The sequence below is a fragment of the Macaca fascicularis genome, chromosome 3, assembly GCF_037993035.2.
Source record: "Macaca fascicularis isolate 582-1 chromosome 3, T2T-MFA8v1.1".
Classification (NCBI taxonomy): Eukaryota; Metazoa; Chordata; class Mammalia; order Primates; family Cercopithecidae; genus Macaca; species Macaca fascicularis.
This window is the reverse complement of record NC_088377.1, coordinates 36465541-36486389: the sequence shown is the minus strand read 5'-3', so window position 1 is coordinate 36486389 and position 20849 is coordinate 36465541. Positions and strand designations below refer to the sequence as shown.

Here is a 20849-nt window from a genome sequence, read left to right as displayed (position 1 = left end):
TATATTCTAGAGATCACTCCAGAGGAGTTTATACAGCTGTTCCGGTGAGACTCTTTTATTAAGCTTGTTGGGGTTTATGTCTAAAAGGAGGAGGGCCAGAGATGGATGACTACATGGAGACGCTGAAGGATGAAGAGGACGCCTTGTGGGAGAATGTGGAGTGTAACCGGCACATGCTCAGCCGCTACATCAACCCCGCCAAGCTCACGCCCTACCTGCGTCAGTGTAAGGTCATTGATGAGCAGGATGAAGATGAAGTGCTTAATGCTCCTATGCTGCCGTCCAAGATCAACCGGGCAGGTAACCTCAGGACCTCTTTGTGGGAGAGGGAGGGCTACAGCACAAGGCAACTTCCAGACATACCCTTTGGTAGCTGTACCAAAATGAGGTTGCTCTAGGTCAGGGATTTTTAAACTGGGGTCCACAGACCACCACCCACTCATCTGTGTATAGAACTCAAGCTGTCTGTGTATAGAACGCAAAGAATACGTAAGCTGGGAGTGGGGAAGAAATGCCGTCTTCATTTTACTAACCTCAACAGCAATTTAGCATTGCCCTCAATTGCAAATGTCAGGAGGCCACGAATTACAGTAGTGATTAATAACTCCTGTGACTTAGGCAACAATGAAAATTACAGATCTCTTCCTATCACTACAGCTACTGCAAATCTCTCAAAATGCCACTTACACTCAGCTCTCTTTCAAAATTCCAGTACTTATTAGATCTGCCAAGAGGTCTTGTTATTTAGTGCATTAATAAAGAAGTACGTTACTGAAACACAAATTTATTTAATATTTGATAACTGGATTTTATTATAATTGGTTTCTTTTGTAATCTGATGTACTTTATCTGTTTAAAAATATTATTCCAAGAAGGGTGCCACAGGCTTTTCTAGCCTGACTTCCGGTGGGGGGGTGGGTAGGACACTTTATCATATTCAGTAAAGGTAATAAAGATGGTTTATGAAGCTTGTTTTAATTGTATATTATGTACATGTGTATACACATGTATTTGTAGAGTTATCTTTGTTTGTGGTCACTAGACCACAATGTTAAGTGTTTTTCTTTCTACGGATCAGTTTAGAAGGTTTGATAATCACTGTCCCCCAGCGTGGCTGGTGGTAAATGGCTCATCAGCTGCGACTCTCTGGCATCCATGGCAGACATCACTAATCAGCATGTTTTCCCACTGAGCTCGGATGTAACTTTGGAATATTTCTCAAAACAGTACTGCAGGCAGCTTCACCAAACCATCGGGGTTGACATCACATCAAATGTATTTCTTCCATCCGTCCTAAGGAAAAGGTCGAGTTTTAAGACCTACCTTTCTTCTTCTATATCTCAGAAGAAATATCTGAAAATAAAATGTTTAAGGAAGGGCCCAGAAATGTAAGCAATAAGCGGAATCAATAGTATAGAAACTGGGACCTGCTGGGGAAATTACACTTAAGGTGTTTCCAGGTTGTGTCATAATCCCAAAGAAAAGCCTAGAACTATCCCTGCTTCCTATGATTTTTCCTAGCCCCTCACCCAAATATTTATCTTCCTGCTCTCAATCCCAGAGAACCATATATCATTCCATAATTTTTATCGTGCTTCCAACCTCCTTCAGTCATAGAAGACCTGGTGCCTACATGGTTCATTTTGGCCCTGGTCAGTTGGGAAACTTCAAAACTGGGGCGGCAATTCCATTTATCCTGGTTCTACCAATTTATTAGAAAAAGAAAACGAATGCTCAACGAATCCCTGCGGGGGGCCTGGCACTTTGATTTACGTCATCTGGGCTCCAAGATACAACTCAGAAGTGATAGAATGTGGGGAGACTGTCTTCTTAGAGTTGACTGAAGGACACAAGTCCAGGATGAGACCAGCCACAGGGACTTGTGTTCCATCAGGTATGTATTCTCACAGAGTGATCTGGTCTTTCCCCTAGGCCGGCTGTTGGACATTCTACATACCAAGGGGCAAAGGGGCTATGTGGTCTTCTTGGAGAGCCTGGAATTTTATTACCCCGAGCTGTACAAACTGGTGACTGGGAAAGAGCCCACCCGGAGATTCTCCACTATTGTGGGTAAGTGCTTTTGCCATTGGGAACATCTGGACTCTAATAGGAGGGGCGTATGAGTGTGTGTGTGTGTCCTCAGTAGTGGCATGGTTCTAAAGCTGTGAATCTATGACATATAGAACTGGGGTCTGTCAACCATTTATTTTGCTTGATGATGAAAGATAGGTTAACAGGGGCAAAGTGAAGCAGGAGCCAAGAGAAGTGGGTGTTCACGGACCATCCCCCACGAATGGCGCCGAGTGGAACTCAAGTTCATTCTACCCAGTAGATCTTGTCCTTGCCTTGACTGCATTCTTTGGAGTGTCTCACAGGCCAGAGCCCTTGAGCATCTTGCTTTCTTAATCTTCCTTTCTATAACATTCTTGAATCAGTCTTCTCTCCCTCCCCAACACTTCCCACAGTCCAGACTCTCACAACCCCATCAACTCTCTGTATCAATTCCCGATCTGTTTCAGTGCTTTCTCCATTCTTCCTCCCTTATTTAAAACCCTCTGGTGGTTTTTCATTGTTTCTTTGTAAAGACCCAGGTCTTGTCCAAGCACAGTGCCTCATGCCTGAAATTCCTACACTTTTGGAGGCTGCAGCCACAGAATTGCTTGAACCCAGGAGTTTTAGGCTGCAATAAGCTATGATCATGCCCCTGCATTCCAGCCTGGGTGACAGAGTGAGACCCTGTTTTAAAATATAAAAAAGACCCAGGTCTTTAATGCAGCCCACAAGGACCCTTCATGATCCAGTCCCTGCTGACACCCCCAGCCTCACCTTTCTCTTCTCTCTCTCTCCTTAAGCCACTTTGGTCTTTGTTCAGTTCCTGAAATATGCCAGGTTCCTCCCTTCTCCCCATATGGCCTTGGCAATGTTGTTCCCCTTTCCTAGAATGCCTCTTCCCTCCCGAACTTAACATTGTACCTCAACCATCAGGAGCCTTCTCCAACCCCCTCTGCCCACGAGGCTGGATCTGGGCCTCTGCCACACACTCTCATAGCTCCATCTACCTTTACTTTGTGAAATCCTCACGGTCTGTAATTCTGTTTGTGGTGATCATTTAATTTTTTAAAAATGCGTTTCTCTTATTACACCATAAGCTCTCCCGGGGCCAAAGCTGTAAGTCTTGCTCACTCTGAATCCCCAGTAGCTCGTGGGCAGAGTGAGTAAAGAGCTCGGCACAACATTGGTGAGTGAGTGAATGAATGGCACCTGCCCTGCGTCTGGAACCTCCTTTTTCCACTTCCCAGTCCTCAGGCCTGACTGGGTGCCCCCTCTCCACAGTGGAGGAGGGCCACGAGGGCCTCACGCACTTCCTGATGAACGAGGTCATCAAGCTGCAGCAGCAGATGAAGGCCAAGGATCTGCAACGCTGCGAGCTGCTGGCCAGGTTGCGGCAGCTGGAGGATGAGAAAAAGCAGATGACGCTGACGCGCGTGGAGTTGCTGACCTTCCAGGAGCGGTACTACAAGATGAAGGAAGAGCGGGACAGCTACAATGACGAGCTGGTCAAGGTGAAGGACGACAACTACAACTTAGCCATGCGCTACGCACAGCTCAGTGAGGAGAAGAACATGGCGGTCATGAGGAGCCGAGACCTTCAACTCGAGGTGAGGGGTGTCCAAGGGCTACTCTGGGGGAAACAAATGTCACCAGGGCTCAGGTCCCCCATAAAGCAGGTACAAGCACATGCACATGGTCTCCCAGAACTTCGTGCCAGCCAGGTGAGAGGGAATGGAGGACACAGAGCCTCTGGGGGTCCTGTGTCCACCATGCGCCTGCGCCGGTACCCATAGTGCTTAGCGCTACCGGGTCAGCGCCTACATCCCCTATGCACATGGGCAGACATGCGCACAAGGACCCACCCAGTACGGCTTTCCACCTCTGGGTCCAGAGTCGCCTTGTGCATGCGCACTCAGACCCGGTGGGGCTCCTGGAATGGCGCACTGCGCAAATGAATTAAGGAGATTTACATCTTTCTTTTGTCTTTTTTCTTTTCTTTTCCTTTCTTTTTTTTCTTTTCCTTCTTTCCTTTCCTTTTCCTTCCTTCTTCCCACCTTCCTTCCTTCCTCTTTCCCTCCTCTTCCTCTCTTTTCTTCCTTCTTCCTTCCTTCCTTTCTTTTCTTTCTTTCTTTTCTTTCTTTTTTTTTTTTTTGAGACAGGGTCTTCCACTGCCCAGGCTGCAGTGGTGCGATCATGGCTTGGCTCACTGCACCCTTGACCTCCTAGACTCAAGCGATCCTCCTGTCTCAGCCTCCAAAGTAGCTGGGACTACAGGTGCCCGCCATCACACCAGGCTATTCTTTCAATTTTTTTTTGTAGAAAAGGGGTCTCGCTATTTTGCCCAGGCTGGTCTGCAACTCCTGGGCTCAAGTGATCCACCTGCCTTGGCCTTCCAAAGTGGTGGGATTACAGGTATGAGCCACTGCACCCAGCCTCATTCATTCTTTCTGTTTATTGAGTGCCACCAGGTACCAGGCTTTTTGTTTTTTGTTTTTTGGGGTTTTTTTGGACAGAGTCTCACTCTGTCACCCAAGCTGGAGTGTAGTGGTGTGATCACAGTTCACTGTAGCTTTGGCCTTGCAGGCTCAGGTGATCCTCCCAACTTAGCCTCCCAAGTAGCTGGGACTATAGGTACGTGCTATGCCAGCTACCTTTTTTCTATTTTTTTCCTACCCCCCTCCCTTTTTCTATTTTTAGTAGAGACAGCTTTTTGCCATGTTGCCCAGGCTGGACTCAGGCAACCTGCCCACCTTGGCCTCCCAAAGTGCTGGGATTACAGGTGTAAGCCACCACGCCTGGCCCCCAGGCTCTTTTCCAGGGATACATAGCTCAAGACTAAAACCCTGCTGTGGTGGAACTAACATTGTAATCAGAAAACAAATGCATAAATACTTGGTAGAAATGAGTGTTCTCAAGAAGAGAAGACAGGGCGTGAGGACAGAACATGAGGGTTGCTACTTTAAATAGGGTGGCCAGGAAAGGTCTCTGAGAAGGAGACACATGAACAGAGATCTGAAGGGATGAAAGGAGCCATCCATGCAAGTCTCAGGGGGAAAGCACTTGCAAAGGCCACAAGCAGGAGGCATGTTTTTTTGTTTCTGTTTTTGTTTTCGAAGAAATAGCAGGAAGGCTGGGCTTGGTGGCTCACACCTGTAATCCCAGCATTTTGGGAGGCCAAGGTGGGAGGATTGCTTCAGTCCAGGAGTTTGAGACCAGCACGGGTAACCTGACAAAAACCGCATCTCTACAGAAATAAGCCAGGCATGGTGGTATGTGCCTGTAGTTCAGGGGGATAAGGCAGGATGATTGCCTGAGTCCAGAAGGTCGGGCTGCAATGAGCCATGGCTGTCGAAAAAGAGAGAGAGAGAGAAAGAGAGAGAGAGAGAGAAAGAGAGAGAGAGAAGAAGAAGGAGGGAGGGAGGGAGGGAGACAGGGAGGGAAGGAAGGAAGGAAGGAAGGAAGGAAGGAAGGAAGGGAGGGAGGGAGGGAGGGAGGGAGGGAGGGAGGGAGGGAGGGAGGAAGGAAGGAGAGGGAGGAAGGAAGCAAGGAAAGGGAGAGAGAGAGGGAGGAAGGAAGGAGAGAGAGGGAGGGAGGAAGGAAGGGGAGGGAGGGAGGAAAGAAGGAGAGGGAGGGAGGAAGGAAGGAGAGGGAGGGAGGGAGGAAGGAAGGAAGGAAAGGGAGAGAGGAAGGGAGAGAAGAAGGGAGAGAGGAAGGAAGGAAGGAAGGAGAGGCAGGGAGAGAGGGAGGGAGGAAGGAAGGAAGGAGAGGGAGAGTGGAAGGGAGAGAGGAAGGAAGGAAGAAAGGAAGGAGAGGGAGGGAGGGAAGGAGGGAGGGAGGAAGGAAAGAAGGAAGGAGATGGAGGAAGGAAGGAGGGAAGGAAGGAAGGAAAGGAAATGAAAGAGAAAAGAGAAAAGAAATAGCAGGAGAGTCAGTGGGGCCAGAGCCAAATAAACAAATGGTGCAGAAGGGAGTGGAAGGGATGGCGAGGTCCAGATCATGGGGCCATGGTAAGAACTTTGGGATTTATTCTAGTTGTGATGAGAAGCCTCTGAAGGATTGAGAGCTGAGGAGTGACGATTTATATCTGAGAAGGACCACTCTGGCTGCTGGGTGGGAAATAGACTCACAGAATATTTATTAAGCACCTGCCACGTGTGAGGCACTGTGCTAAGCGCTGTGGGAGACACGGGGATAAATCACGTGAGCTGTGCTTAGGTCACTTACAGTTTAGTGAAGCAGACAGATCTGTAAACAATCCACCGGGATTCAGGTGAATGGAGTCAGTGGCATAGCTGGCAATAGTGTTTTGGTTAGGAGCATGAGCTTTGTAAGTCCTGTAGTTTTGAGTTCAAATTCTGGCTTTATGCTTTACTACTTACTTAGCTATTGGCTTCAGTTTCCTCATTTGCAGATGGCAATAATGAAAGTAATAGCTGTGCCCTAGGATTGCTGGGATACTGAACCGTAAGCCTTGGGGCAGAGTGGCTGACCCTATAAGCACCCCGCAATGCTAGCACCCCATGCCTGCTCGTGTGGGACTTGGGACTTAGCATGGGACGCTTGAGTTGAGCTTTGAAGATGCTGAGGAGCTTTTTTTCCTTTTTTTTTTTTTTTTTTTTTTTTTTTTTTTTTTTGCATAAGCAGGAGAGATTTCTATGCTGTTTTTACCTAGGATTTGAGGAAGTTATCCTGTAGCAGGGACTTACAAGTTTCTCTCCTGGAACTTTCTCCTGTGTTATGTTTCCCTGGAGATATATTAATAGTGAGAAAGTATAAGTAGAATTTGGAAGAACATATGGCCAGCAGAGTCCCTGGCTGGTTTTCTTGGCCTCAGGCTGCTTCCTGCACGCCCATTTCTTCATCGTCTCAGGTTAATCACTGGGGTGCAGGAGCTGGACTTTTCTCACTAAAGCCACTGCTCTCTACCTGCCAGATTCCTTGAGACGATTCTCCCTCCAAGACTAGGTTTGAAAAAATGACACTCTCCGCTTTGGTGCCTCCTTTCTTTATAGCCCTTGAATGCAACCTTCTTATTTGGGATATTTTAGCCAAGCCAGTGTGTTTGGGGAGGCACACAGTTTAGTCTCACAAGTTGAAGAAGTCTTCTGCTGGTCCCAGTTCCTGACACTAAACTCTTGAGTGTGAAAATCAGCACATCTCCACTTGTCTCATTTCTAGATGCAATAGCTGCCTCCTCCAGGAAGCCACTCTTTCTGCCACTAAGTCTAGGGAAGTTCTTTAGGCCGGAGATCCTGTGAAATTACAATTAAGTGGATTTCAGGCTATCTTCTTCTTCAGTCACTCTTTCTGCCACTAGGTCTAGGGAAGTTCTTTAGGCCAGAGATCCTCTTAAATTACAATTCAGTTGATTTCAGGCTGTCCTCCTCCTCCTCCTCCTTCTTCTTCTCCTTCTTCTCCTTCTTCTCCTTCTCCTCCTTCTCCTTCTTCTTTCTCTTCTCCTTCTCCTCCTCCTCCCCTCCTCCCCCTTATTCTCCTTCTTCTTCCTCCTCTTCTTTCTTCTCCTCCACCTTATTTCTTCTTCTTCTCCGTCTCCTCCTCCTTCTCCCCCTCCTTCATCTTCTTTCTCTTTCTCTTCCTCTTCCTCTGCTCCTTCCTCCTCCTCCTCTCATCCTCCTCTTCTTTCTTCTCCTCCCCCTCTTCTTCCTCTTCTTCCTCTTCCTCTCCTTCCTCCTCTTCCTCTTCTTCTCCTTTCTCTTCTTCTGCTTCCTCTTCTTCTTCCTCTTCTTCCTCTACTTTTCTTCTTCTCCTCCTTCTCCTGCTTTTTCTTTCTTTTTCCTCTTCCTCCTCCTCCTCCTCTTCCTTTTTAGCAACAGTGCTATTTATCCAAATAAAATCTGTATGAAACCCCAAAGAACAAACCACACAAGCAGAGCTGTTCTGGGACGTGAAGTCAGGGTGGACGCCGAGAACCCCGATTTCTCAACCATCTCCTCCTTCCCCCTGGATAACCCTAGGATTCTTCAGGGGAATCCTTGAGTTCTGAGGATCAGAATTTGAAAAACCCATCAGAGAAGGGTGTTGACGTGAGAAACACCAACTTGGATCTCTTTTATCCCAAAATCCATAACCTGTTCCACCCGACAAAGGTTGAGGGAATTTTCTCTGAGGTCTGTAGCCCCTTTAGAGCTATTTCTAAATAGACTAATCAGGAACTCTCCATCAATAGGGAGATGATGGTTTGTTTTACTGGAGAAGGTTTCTTGAAGCCCTTCTCTGCCCCTGAAAGAAGGAGGGGCATAACTCAGGTTATGCTGCCAGCCCAGTGGAATCTGGGGTAGCGTTGCCTTTTCTGAGTGTTTCTTGCCACCTGCCTTCTCCCCTCGGCACCCTTGGGGTGTTTCAGATCGATCAGCTAAAGCACCGGTTGAATAAGATGGAGGAGGAATGTAAGCTGGAGAGAAATCAGTCTCTGAAACTGAAGAATGACATTGAAAATCGGCCCAAGAAGGAGCAGGTTCTGGAACTGGAGCGGGAGAATGAAATGCTGAAGACCAAAAACCAGGAACTGCAGTCCATCATCCAGGTGAGGGCCTGGGGGCGGGGCCAGCGCAGGCAGCGGGAGGGTGAGGGCTTGGGGTTGGGGGAGACGATGCACCTGCCAGGGTGTGAGTCCCAGAGCCTCACTCACACCACGCTGACTGCAGGATCACAGACATGCATGCCATCCTTGGGCACCTTTGTCTCCTCCTCTGTAAAGCGGTGACCACCCCACCACGCATTTGTCAGAGACAGGAGATCATACTTGGGAAAACATGTCCTTGTTTGAAGCACTCCAGGAAAATCACCATCCATGTGGAAATCAATGCCCTGGGCACTGTGGGAAGAGACAAGGACGTCTGGGAAACCTACACGCCCTTAAAGATTTCAGAAAACTCAACTCTAAGCTCTGTGCCACTTGTTCCAACCTCAAATGCCTCCCCGCACTTGTCAAAGTGGAATCACTTGTGGGCATGGAGGAGGAAGCTGCCGAGGAGTGACATCCCAAAACATATCTGCAGGGCAAGAAAAAAAACATGCATCCTCTGGCTCCCTCCAGAACAGTCCCCACCAGGAGCGGCTGCCTGGTATTTAAGGCTCTCTTTCGGAGCCGAGGGTGAACCCAGCTTCACCAGAACAGATTCCTCAGTATTTCAGGGACAGCATCTAAAAAGCCGATCCAGCTTCCCTTTGCTGTCACCTGTGAAGTGTTCTAGGTGCACCAGTTGCTTCTCTGCGCTCTAATAAGTGCCAGGGAGAACAAAAGGCCCAGGATACTCCCAAGCAGAAGCCAGTTTTCTGCTTCTTTCCAGGCAATAAACTTCTTAAATGATAAGCTTCTTAGAGACCTCAAGGGACATACATCTCTTCTTGCCTCTACCTTCCAGACACAAAACCTTCTGCTCTGTCCGTGTCTGTTGCTGGCTCTTCTGTCCCCCACCTTCCAGGACCACCTGGCTCCCCACCCCGACCCTGACCCTGTTAAACCTCCTCCCTCCCACCCAGGCTGGAAAGCGCAGCCTGCCAGACTCCGACAAGGCCATCCTGGACATCCTGGAACACGACCGCAAGGAGGCCCTGGAGGACCGGCAGGAGCTGGTCAACAGGATCTACAACCTGCAGGAGGAGGCCCGCCAGGCGGAGGAGCTGCGGGACAAGGTGGGAGCGGGGAGCGCCTGCCCAGCAGTGCCCTTGGCCCGCCCCCTTCACACCAGGGGGCAGTGGTGTGTGTCAGCAGGACCTCCCTGACCCCACACTCCTTTCCGGGGACTAGGTCAGACCCCTGGCATAAATCCCCTGTACTTCCCAGTATTCAGCCCCTGGCAGGAGCTGCAGTTTATCAACCTGATGAGGGCCTGGGGGCAGGAGCAATGTGGGCAGAGGAGACGGTGAGGGCTTGGGATTGGGGGAACCAACATACTTGCCAATGTGTGAGTCTCAGAGCCTCACCCACACCTTGCAGATTGCAGGATCCCAGATGTGTCGGCCACCCTTGGGCATTTATAAGCTATTGCACCAGCTGAGCACCAGTGTCCCCCTCCTGATTGAGACCACACTATCCTCCCATACATTACCTGGTCTGTAGTGGGTTCATGACAATGCCAAGTTCATTGGTCCCCTACCTTGAGCCCCAGTGGTCAGATAGCCAGTTCTCAGAAGGGCAGGCCATGTCCTGACCATGCCAGCTTAGGGAGGGACAGGCCAGCTCCAGCCAGCCGGCGGGAAGGCACGAGCGGAGAACAGCTTTCAACCCTGACCTATTGATTCCTTGATGCACGTATTGATTTCTCTGTGTTGTTCACAGTACCTGGAGGAGAAGGAGGACCTGGAGCTCAAGTGCTCGACCCTGGGGAAGGACTGTGAAATGTATAAGCACCGGATGAATACGGTCATGCTGCAGCTGGAGGAGGTGGAGCGGGAGCGGGACCAGGTACAGGCACCACCTGCAGCATGCAGGGCGGCAAGACTGCACAGCGGGGCCCACACCCCAGGCCACGGGGTCCTTCAGAGTGTTTTGTCCAGTGCAATGTCACTGACAATGCAGGGATCACTCCTGAATCCATCTTTCCCATTTCTGTTCCAACGATGAATTCTATCCCAAAAGGCTTTTGGAAGTCACAGGCATTTGGGTATCAGGGGGCTCTGAGCTGAGCTCCAGCAGCTCCCACAACCAAGCATGGTTCTTAAATGTTGTCTGTTCTCTCGGGTGAGAGGATGGGTTCAGATCCAGCCCTGTCATTCATAAGGTGTATGCCACCCTGACCTCAGTGCCCTCATCTGTAAAATGAGGAAAATTACGGTAGCACCACCTCATAGGGACAGGCCGTGGCCTTCCAGGGATACTGCATCAAATCTCTCAACACGGAGCCTGCCACTAGCAAGGGTCGAACCATCGGCTCTGTGATCGTGTTATTGAAGAAGGCAGTGACTGACACACCCAGGAGTCAGGCTGCAGATGAGAGTCACAGACGATGTGGCTGGCCCCTGGGTTGGGGATGATGCCTGTCCCTGGGCCCAGCTGGAGTTGACTGGGGTGCGGCCCCCAAAGCAGCCTTTGTCCTGCTTCTTCTCCCCGGCAGGCCTTCCACTCCCGAGACGAAGCCCAGACACAGTACTCGCAGTGCTTAATCGAAAAGGACAAGTACAGGAAGCAGATCCGTGAGCTGGAGGAGAAGAACGACGAGATGAGGATCGAGATGGTGCGGCGGGAGGCCTGCATCGTCAACCTGGAAAGCAAGCTCCGGCGCCTCTCCAAGGACAGCAACAACCTGGACCAGGTGGGCTGGGACAGGCAGGGCTCACGTCTGAAGCCAGGTGCCCCATGGCGCCCACTGAGGGCTGTGGCCAGTCGCCGCCTCCCCGTGGGGCCCCACATCTGAAGGCAGGTGCCCCCTGGCGCCCACTGAGGGCTGTGGCCAGTTGCCACCTCCCAGTGCAATGAATGGCTCCTTGTCCTTTGTTTAGTTTTGTTTTGTTTTTGAGACGGAGTCTTGCTCTGTTGCCCAGGCTGGAATGCAGTGGCACCATCACAGCTCACTGCAGCTTCAAACTCCTGGGCTCAAGCCATCCTCCCACTTCAGCCTCCCGGGTAACGGGACTAAAGGCACACACCACCATGCCTGACTAATTTTGTATTTTTTTATACAGACAAGGTCTCACTGTTTCCCAGGCTGGTCTTAAACTCCTATCCTCAAGCGATCCTCCCGCTTCAGCCTCCCAAAGTGCTAGACTTACAGCCATGAGCCACTGTGCCCGGTCGGCCCTTCATATTTTTGAAGCCAGAAGTTCCCTCCCACACCCAGCATAATCCACATCTTTTAGTCTTGTGTTTGTGTCTGTTTAGTGATGAGTAGAAGCCACTCATTTTGAAGTTAGAAGATGCAGGGTAGGGCTGGGCACAGTGGTTCATGCCTCTAATCTCAGCATTTTGGGAGGCTGAGGTGGGAGGATCGCTTTAGGACAGGAGTTCAAGACCAGTCTGGGCAACAGAGTGAAAATTTTTTTTAATTTAAAAAATTAAAATTAAAAACATAAATAAGAAGATGCAGGGGGCTGGACGCGATGGCTCATGCCTGTAATCCCAGCACTTTGGGAGGCTGAGGCGGGTGGATCATGAGGTCAGGAGTTCGAGACCAGCCTGACCAACATAGTGAAACCCCGTCTTTACTAAAAATACAAAAAAATTAGCTAGATATGGTGGTGTGTGCCTGTACTCCCAGCTCCTCGGGAGGCTGAGGCAGGAGAATTGCTTGACCCCAGAAGGCAGAGGTTGCAGTGAGCCGAGATTTTGCCACTGCACTCCAGCCTGGTGACAGAGCAAACCTTCGTCTCAAAAAACAAAAAGAAGAAGATGCAGGGTCAAGCCTGACCCAGCCACTTCCTGGCTGAGCAGCCTCCCCGCTTAGGAGCCTCAGTGCCCTCTCAGTTGACCACAGCCAGCTGCTGGCCTCCTACTAGGGTTCCCCCGCACACCTGAACGGTCACTGGGTTTAAGACACCCTGCGGTCATTAGGGTTCCTAGTGCCTGTGAGTAAACCCTCATTTATCGACAATGTGAATTGCAGAGTGCATTTCCCAGCAGTGCCCCAGGCACTGAGAAGTGAAGGAATGCCTCCTCCAGGGTAGATGTTATCACTTTTATAGCTGTGGGTTTACTGAGCGCAGTCACGTGCAGGTGCCACGCAACGTGCCCCCTGCGCGTTACCTCATTTACCCCACAGAACTGTCCTGCATGGAAAGCACATGCTCAGTGTCCTCATTTACAAAAGAAGGGACCCTGACTGGGTGCGGTGGCTGAGGCCTGTAATCCCAGCACTTTGGGAGGACCCGCATTCCCGGCTGCAGTTACAGCGTGAATACAGGCCTGGCACGTAGCCCATCGTGCTGCCAGCAGGCCGTGTCCGGCACTTCCACCGTCTGCAGAGTGGGAGTCAAGGACCAGCAGGCGGGTAATGAGATGCGCCAAGGTGGGCTGTGCGTACCCAGGAGTGTTCCGCTGCTATTCTGAGTCCCTGAAGGATTTTGCACAGGGAGTGGGACAAGACGCTTTGAGTTTGGAGGCAGCGCAGCATGAGGGTGCCATGTGGCTTTGCGGGCCACGTAGTTCCTTCATGCCACAGCACTCCGCTCCCTATTTTGTAAAAGGTGGTGATCAACAACAACCTCCACTTGTCAGGAAGGGATTCAATGAAGTGGCAGCTATGAAGCACTCCAGACAGTACCTAGCACTGTTTTTGTTCTTAACATCATTCAGTCATTCTGAATATTTTTTATATTGTTAGCTCAGGCACTAGAGCTAGAATTGGCTAGAAATGGGAATTTCTAGAAAATTCTAGAAATCAGGGCTAGAAATTGGAAATGTAATGGGGGCAGATGAGATGTAAGGGGTTGAGGCCGGTCAGGAGGCAACGCCTTTACATTGTACAGGAAGACCGGGGCTTGCTTGGGAGACCGGACCAGAAGCCCGGGAGGAGGAGGCATCGTTAGGCTGGAATGGTGGGGCTCAGTGTCCGGGGTTACGGTTGGGGTCAGGAAAGAAGAATGGCCGAAGTGAGCTTCAAGCTCGGGTGGCTGAGGGAATGATGATGCCGTCAGCCCAGCCACTTTGCCTACTGGTGGCACATTGCCAAGCCCCATCACTAACGCCAGGTTTTATCTGTCCCCAGAGTCTGCCCAGGAACCTGCCAGTAACCATCATCTCTCAGGACTTTGGGGACGCCAGCCCCAGGACCAATGGTCAAGAAGCCGACGATTCCTCCACCTCGGAGGAGTCACCCGAAGACAGCAAGTACTTCCTGCCCTACCACCCACCCCAGCGCAGGATGAACCTGAAGGGCATCCAGGTGCATGGGGGTGGAGGGAGGGGCGCAGGTGTAGGGCGGAGGGTCTGGGAGCCGCGGGCCCCTGCAGGCAACAATGGGGCAGCACAGTCACGCCTGCTTCTGGGTGGGTTTTGGGTGCCCAGACTATGATTCAACCTATTTCAACCCTGTAAGCTGGAAATCCTGCCAACTCGCTTTTTACTCATTTGTACATTTTTACTGATTCCTTCACTCTTATAAATGTAATAGACGTTAAGAGAGAGAGAAAGAAAGACAGGCTGGGCATGGTAGCTCACGTCTGTAATCCCAGCACTTTGGGAGCCCAATGTGGGAGGATCGCTTGAGATCAGGAGTTCCAGACCAGGCTGGGCAATATAGGAAGATCCAGTGTCAAAAAAGAAAGAAAGAAAGAAAGAGAGAAAGAAAGAGAGAAAGAGAGAGAGGAAGGAAGGAAGGAAGGAGGGAGGGAGGGAGGGAGGGAGGGAGGGAAGGAAGGAAGGAAGGAAGGAAGGAAGGAAGGAAGGAAGGAAGGAAGGAAGGAAGGAAGGAAGGAAAAGGAAAAAGGAAAGAAAAGAAATTAGCCAGGCATCGTGGTACATACCTGTAGTCCCAGCTACTCAGGAGGCTGAGGCAGGAGGATCTCCTGAGCCCAAGAGTTGGAGGCTGCCGTGAGCTATGATTGCACTACTATACTCCAGCCTGAGTGAGAGCAAGACCCTGTCTCAATAATAAGAGAGAGAGAGAGAAAAGAAAGAAGGAAGGAAGGAGGGAAGGAAGGAAGGAAGGAGAAAGAAAAAGAAAGAAAGAAAAGAGAGAGAGGAGGGAGAGAGGGGGAGAGAGAGAGAGAGAGAGAAGGAAGGAAGGAAGGAAGGAAGGAAGGAAGGAAGGAAGGAAGGAAGGAAGGAAGGAAAAGGGAAGGGAAGAGAAAAAGAGACAGAGGGAGGGAAAGAGAACGAAATGAGCATCATTTCCAAATTCAGGCTGGGCACAGTCACTCAAGCCTGTAATCCCAGCACTTTGGGAAGCTGAGGTGGATGGATCATCTGAGGTTAGGAGTTCGATGCCAGCCTGGCCAACATGGCGAAATCCCATCTACTAAAAAAAACAAAAATTAGCTGGGCGTGGTGGTGGACACCCATAGTCCCAGCTACTTGGGAGGCTGAGGCAGGAGAATCACTTGAACCCAGCCAGGCAGAGGTTGCAGTGAGCCAAGATCATACCACTGCACTCCAGCCTGGGCGATAGAGCAAGACTCTGTCTCAAAAAAAAAAATAATAATTAATCTGTTTATTCTTCACAAATGTATTGAGTGCCAATCACATGCCCGTCACATGTCAGGCACCATCCTGGGAGCTGGAGTTAGCAGTAATCCTGTCGCTTTGCTCAGAATCTCATGCAACCTGAAGCCTATGGCTGGCTCTCGAAGGGGAGTGGAGTGAATGAATGAGATGCCACAGCAGGGCCTGACAGTGCCTCCGCCTCTCCCAGCCTTGCACACGCCGAGCCAGAAGGCTGAGGCAGCACATCCGAGCTGACTGAGACCCCGTTAGCACTCCGGGCCGGGGGTGGCCAGGCAGCCTCACCCTCTTCTGAAACCCCCTCTGTGTTGTGTACCCAGCTCTGCTCAGCCTCACACTCCCCGCACATCACTTGGTCCCCTCCGCTGCTCTTGGCTTTTGTCCTGTCTTCTGCCATGAGCCATATTGCACGGCTGCCCTGGGAGGAAAGCTTGTCTGTACCAGCAGCTGCCTGATTCAAGCCCAGGGGAGCCGCTGTGTCTTGTCGTCCCAGCCACAGGAGATGAGCATCGGTCCGTGTGTTCCGGGCCAACCCAGGCGGCTGTATGACGAGGGACAGGATGGCTGGCCTCGCTTTATTTTTTTTCTAAGCCCCAGTGACATGTGTCTAGGGCCCTGTTTGATTTGTGTCTCGTGTCTTGTTTCTTCCCCTCCCCTCCCTTTTAGCTGCAGAGAGCCAAATCCCCCATCAGCCTGAAGCGAACATCAGATTTTCAAGGTTAGTGAGATGCCCGGATCTTTCTCGGCCTGTCTCATCTGTCACTCTGTCTCTCTCAGTCCATCTGTTTCTCCCACTGTAGCGATCAATCCTGCAGGGTAAACATGGCGGGCTTTCGGGGGTCTCGGGGTGGGGGGGGTCCATCCAAATAGCAGTTAATGTTCGTCGTCATTCGAAGCGGGTAGGAGCCCCGAGCGCTGCAAGGTTCCCTCTGTGGTTCCCTCCACGCCTCCCCGCCTCTCCCGGTGGGTCTGTCCGGAACCCCTGGTGCATTAGCTGAACTGTGCGTTTTGCCTGTGGCTTCTCAGTGAGAGGAATCTTTGACCCTCTTCCAAGACTTCGCTGGGTGGTCCCCCACAGGACCTCACAGGAGGCTGGTTCGTTCGTCAGTCCCTGGTTCTTCGAGACACACCGCCTTCAGAATCTTCTCTTTTGTCCTCACCATGTCTCTGGGAGTGACAGATCGGCTAGAAGGGTTTGCCTAAGCAAATCAAGTACCTATTATGTGCCAGGTGCTGGAAGGCCCAAGTAGATGCCCATAGACCCCACACACGGAGGCAGGGCCACAGCCAGGAGGCGGAAAGTGCATGGGTCCAGAGAGTGGTTGGACAAAGGTCAGAGAAGGATCCGTCAAAAAGGGTACATTTGACCGGGCATGGTGGCTCACACCTGTAATCCCAGCACTTTGGAAGGCCAAGGCAGGCAGATCACCTGAGGTCAGGAGTTTAAGACCAGCCTGGTCAACATGGTGAAACCCTGTCTCTACTAAAAATACAAAAAGTAGCTGGGCGTGGTGGCGGACGCCTGTAATCCCAGCTACTTGGGAGGCTGAGGCAGGAGAATCACTTGAGCCCAGAAGGTGGAGGTTGCAGTGAGCCAAGATGGCACCACTGCACTCCAGCCTAAGCAAAAGAGTGAGGTGCTGTCTCAAAAAAAAAAAAAAGAAAGAAAGAAAGAAAAAGGAAAGAAGGAAGGAAGGAAGGAAGGAAAGAAGAAAGGAAGGAAGGAAGGAAAGAAAGAAAAGAAAGAAAAAAAAAGGTGGGGGTAGGGTGTACGTTTAAACTGGGGCTGGAAAAGGGAGCCTTTTGGTGGAGGGACACAGTGTCAGGTCAGAGAGGGGCCCGTAAACAGAGGTGTGGAGACCAGGAGGTGCACGGGGCAGAAGCTGCCCTGCCGCCCCAGAGTGCAAAGCAGGAAAGCACTGGGCTGAGACTGTGGGTGCCTCGCTGAAGAGATGGACTTCATCCCGCACGGCAAGGATGAAGCCTCCCCCAGGTGGCTTTGGGGTGAGCAGGAGAGTGAAGAGTGCAGACCCATGCTTAAGGCTGTTCTCTCTGGGCATGGAGGTAGAGGAGGGAGGCCAGGGCAGGGGGCCCCGTCCAGCTCCCTCACGGCCATATCCGGTGTCTCAACGGCCTTCTTTATCAGAAGGGAGGTGCAAAGGGCCTGGGGCCTGCAGGAAGCAGAGAAGGGGGTTGCACCAAAGGGAAGGGACAGGATGTCGTGGCCATGGGGCTTCTTCGCTCCTCATCAGACCTTAGGCTGCCCAGTGCCAGGTGCTGGGGGCCCAGGGAAGGACAGCATATGGTTCCTCCCTACAAGACATCCACTGATGGGGGTGGATGTACGTATATCTGTCTGTGCACACAACACGGGCACACACAGCAAGGGTGGGAGCAAGGAGGGGACACAGACAGCAAAGCCGTCAGACGAGGGCTGAGAGGACGTGCACATGGTCCCCAGGCAACCTGCAGCGGAGCCAGGGGTTGGGGCAGGGACATCAAGGGAGGCTTCACCCTCTCTCCCTCTAGAGTGCCATCCGGGGCCCCAGCTCATCCCCCAACACCCTCTCCTGCTGCGGAACACCGTCCCGGGGCCACAGCCTCGTCCACCCCACCAGCCCCGACCCACCTCACCTTCCTCCCCAAGTCCCAGCCTCTGAATGGTGCTGCTGCGTGCTCTGGGCTGCAGCCCCAGCCTCCCGTATGTTTATGTAGAGAGGTTTCCACAGACTTGGCCCCCAGTTTGTCCTCATCCCCATCAGCCAGCCCTGCTTGTCAGGGAGAGGCAGAGTCCATGGTGATGGCAGAGAATTGGACGGGAAGACTCAGGCCCCGGTTGTTCATTGTTCACAGAAAATGCCAGCCAAGGACCCCACACAAGTCCTCAGAGACACATGGCATTGTCCAGCTTTGACCCAGGCTGCCCAGGGGGTGACCCTTGCTGGGAGCTGGGATATGTTGGCAAACGAGACCCACCCCCACCCCCAGGAGCCTACTGTGGTGGGGGAAGACGGGAAAAGAAGAGATAATTTTATGCCTGGGATATCAGCGCTTTGGGAGGCCAAGGCAGGAGGATCGCTTGAGGCCAAGAGTTCAAGACCAACCTGGGCAACATAGCAAGACACCATCTCTACAAAAAACTTAATAAAAAACAAGAGGAGGTTTCTGAGGGCTCTTTCTCCAGCAGATGCCACAGAGAGGGGAGGGAGCCCCCAAGGGAGAGAAGAGGCCCCGGACCCACCTCGTTAGAAGGAGGTTTGGGATGACACCAGACAGCCCCACGTGTCTATTGGCTATGGGGCTCTGACTTCCCTTTCCCTGCCTTTTCTCTCCCTTCCATCTCTCTTCCACCTCAAACCCTCCCCGGCCCCCTTCTCCTTTCTCTGTCTCTCCCACCTTGTCTTCCATGAGGACAGCCAAGGGGCACGAGGAAGAAGGCACGGACGCCAGCCCCAGCTCCTGTGGATCTCTGCCCATCACCAACTCCTTCACCAAGATGGTGAGCTGCGGCCTCTGCCCGACCTGCGGGTCCCCTCTGTTGTCTTTCCCTGCAGAACACTGTCCGGGGCCCCAGCTCATGCCCACCACCCACTCTCCCTCCAGAGCTCATCCCACCGCCCTCTCCCACTGCAGAATGCCATCCAGGGCCCCAGCTGGTCCCCACCACCCACTCCCCCTGCAGAATGTCATCCAGGGCCCCAGCTGGTCCCCACCACCCACTCCCCCTGCAGAATGCCATCCAGGGCCGCAGCTTATCCCCACCACCCTCTCTCCCTCCAGAGTGCCATCCAGGGCCCCAGCTGGTCCCCACCACCCTCTCTCCCTCCAGAGTGCCATCCAGGGCTCCAGCTGGTCCCCACCACCCTCTCTCCCTCCAGAGTGCCATCCGGGGCCCCAGCTCATCCCCCAACACCTGCTGGTTCTCCTGCTGCGGAACACCATCCTGGGGCCCCAGCCTCGTCCACCCCACCAGCCCTGACCCACCTCGCCTTCCTCCCGGAGTCCCAGCCTCTGAATGGCGCTGCTGCATGCTCTGGGCTGCAGCCCCAGCCTCCCTTATGTTTATTTAGAGAGGTTTCCACAGCCTCGCAATGTATTTACACCTTCTTGCCGCCTCCTTTCCCAATTTAACACTTGGTGGGAGGAGGAGCTGGGCCTCCCAGGGGCTGTCACGCATGGCACAGGCGGTGAAAATTCTGCCGCAACTTCTCAGCCCCTGGCAACTCCAGCAGCCTGGGGAGCTGGTGGCAGGCAGGGCACAGAGCTGGGAGAAGCTAGAGCCGCTACAGAGCTGAGGCTCGGGGCCCCCTCACCAGCCCAGAACCCCTACCCGGGCAGAGCCGGGCAGGATCCCAACCACTGCATCCAGCATTGCCCACTCCCCACCAGGCAGCAGAAGGCCCAGGATTAGAAATTCTAACCCTGAGGGGAAGCCCTGAGAAGCTTGTCAGCTTAGCTTCCAAAATCAGGCCCTGGGGGAGGCAGAGATTTTATAATGATTCCTGTCTGATGGCGGCCCTGGGTGGCAGAATCCCAGGCTCTTACTAAGAGCGGCTCTGGCCAGGAGCCAGCAGGCCTGCTTTCAAAGGTCGCCCTCCAGCAGCTGTGCCGTCCGGGGACACCACTGCCCTCCCCACGCCCCAGGCCCACACTGTTCACCATGTTTAGACCAGGTGCCCACAGCAGGTGCAGCCCGGGAGCCTCGAGCTCAGCCTGTGCACCGTGGCAAGGCAGTGCCCCAGTCCCCCAGTCGGCCAGCTCCTGCCTGCGTCCTCCCTGTGAGCAGATGTGCAAGCAGATGTGTTCCAAGCTCGGCGGCTGCGGCTGCGCCGGGCTGAGCACGAGCCTGCTCCAGCCAAGGTCACCCCTGACAGCCAGCTCGGTGCCCCCACGCCGCCTGAGTAGAAGGCGGGCATGATTTTGTGTTGAATTTAGTCCCTACGTGTGTCATATTTACGCACCCGTAACGTGTGTGTTTCTGTGTCTGAAGCAGCCCCCCCGGAGCCGCAGCAGCATCATGTCAATCACCGCCGAGCCCCCGGGAAACGACTCCATCGTCAGACGCTACAAGGAGGACGCGCCCCATCGCAGGTGGGTGGCAGGTGAGGGAGGACTGGGCGTTTGCCCCATGCCACCATGCCAAGCCTCCTTACCCCGTCTCCGGGCCAGTCCATGCTTGCTGACCCAGCCATCCTCAAAGCTACCCTAAAAGGCAGGGTGCTGCTCATTGTACAGATGAGGAGGCTGAGGCTCGGAGGAGGGAAGTGGCCACCCCAGGTTCACCGAGCTGCCTATCCAAGGACGAAACCCATGACCCATGGCTCCATGCTGACCAGAAATCAGGTTCTAGGGCCCCACAGCCCCAGGGTTTGGCATTTTCTGCCAAAGAATAAGAAACTCAAGGCTGGGCACGGTGGCTCATGCCTGTAATCCCAGCACTTTGGGATTACAAGGCCAAGGCGGGTGGATCACCTGAGGTCAGGAGTTCAAGACCAGCCTGACCAATATGGTGAAACTCTATCTCTACTAACATTACAAAAATTAGCTGGGTATGGTGGCGGGCGCCTGTAGTCCCAGCTACTTGGGAGGCTGAGACAGGAGAATCGCTTGAACCCAGCAGGTAGAGGTTGCAGTGAGCCGAGATCGTGCCCCTGCACTCCAGCCTGGGCGACAAGGCGAG

General features: G+C 52.6%; 1 protein-coding gene across 10 annotated transcripts in view; it reads left to right on the top strand.

Annotated features, from left to right (window-relative positions):
* The window catches only part of CARD11 (caspase recruitment domain family member 11), a 139501-nt gene that overhangs the window by 95106 nt on the left and 23546 nt on the right, over positions 1 to 20849 (top strand). For 6 of the 10 annotated variants that reach the window (XR_012432170.1, XR_012432171.1, XM_065541578.2 and 3 more), the window contains exons 3-13: positions 88 to 300; positions 1933 to 2070; positions 3334 to 3659; positions 8417 to 8596; positions 9556 to 9708; positions 10355 to 10480; positions 11130 to 11327; positions 13716 to 13892; positions 15836 to 15887; positions 18586 to 18668; positions 20160 to 20260. Coding sequence is in view for 7 of the 10 variants with exons in the window: in XM_065541578.2 (XP_065397650.1) it covers positions 88 to 300; positions 1933 to 2070; positions 3334 to 3659; positions 8417 to 8596; positions 9556 to 9708; positions 10355 to 10480; positions 11130 to 11327; positions 13716 to 13892; positions 15836 to 15887; positions 18586 to 18668; positions 20160 to 20260 (1747 nt within the window). In the remaining 3 variants the exon portion in view is untranslated. Of the gene's footprint in view, positions 1 to 87; positions 301 to 1932; positions 2071 to 3299; positions 3660 to 8416; positions 8597 to 9555; positions 9709 to 10354; positions 10481 to 11129; positions 11328 to 13715; positions 13893 to 15835; positions 15888 to 18585; positions 18669 to 20159; positions 20261 to 20849 lie in introns of those variants that run through there. The other 4 variants (XR_012432172.1, XM_045389759.3, XM_074034312.1 and 1 more) reach the window with 2 other exon arrangements.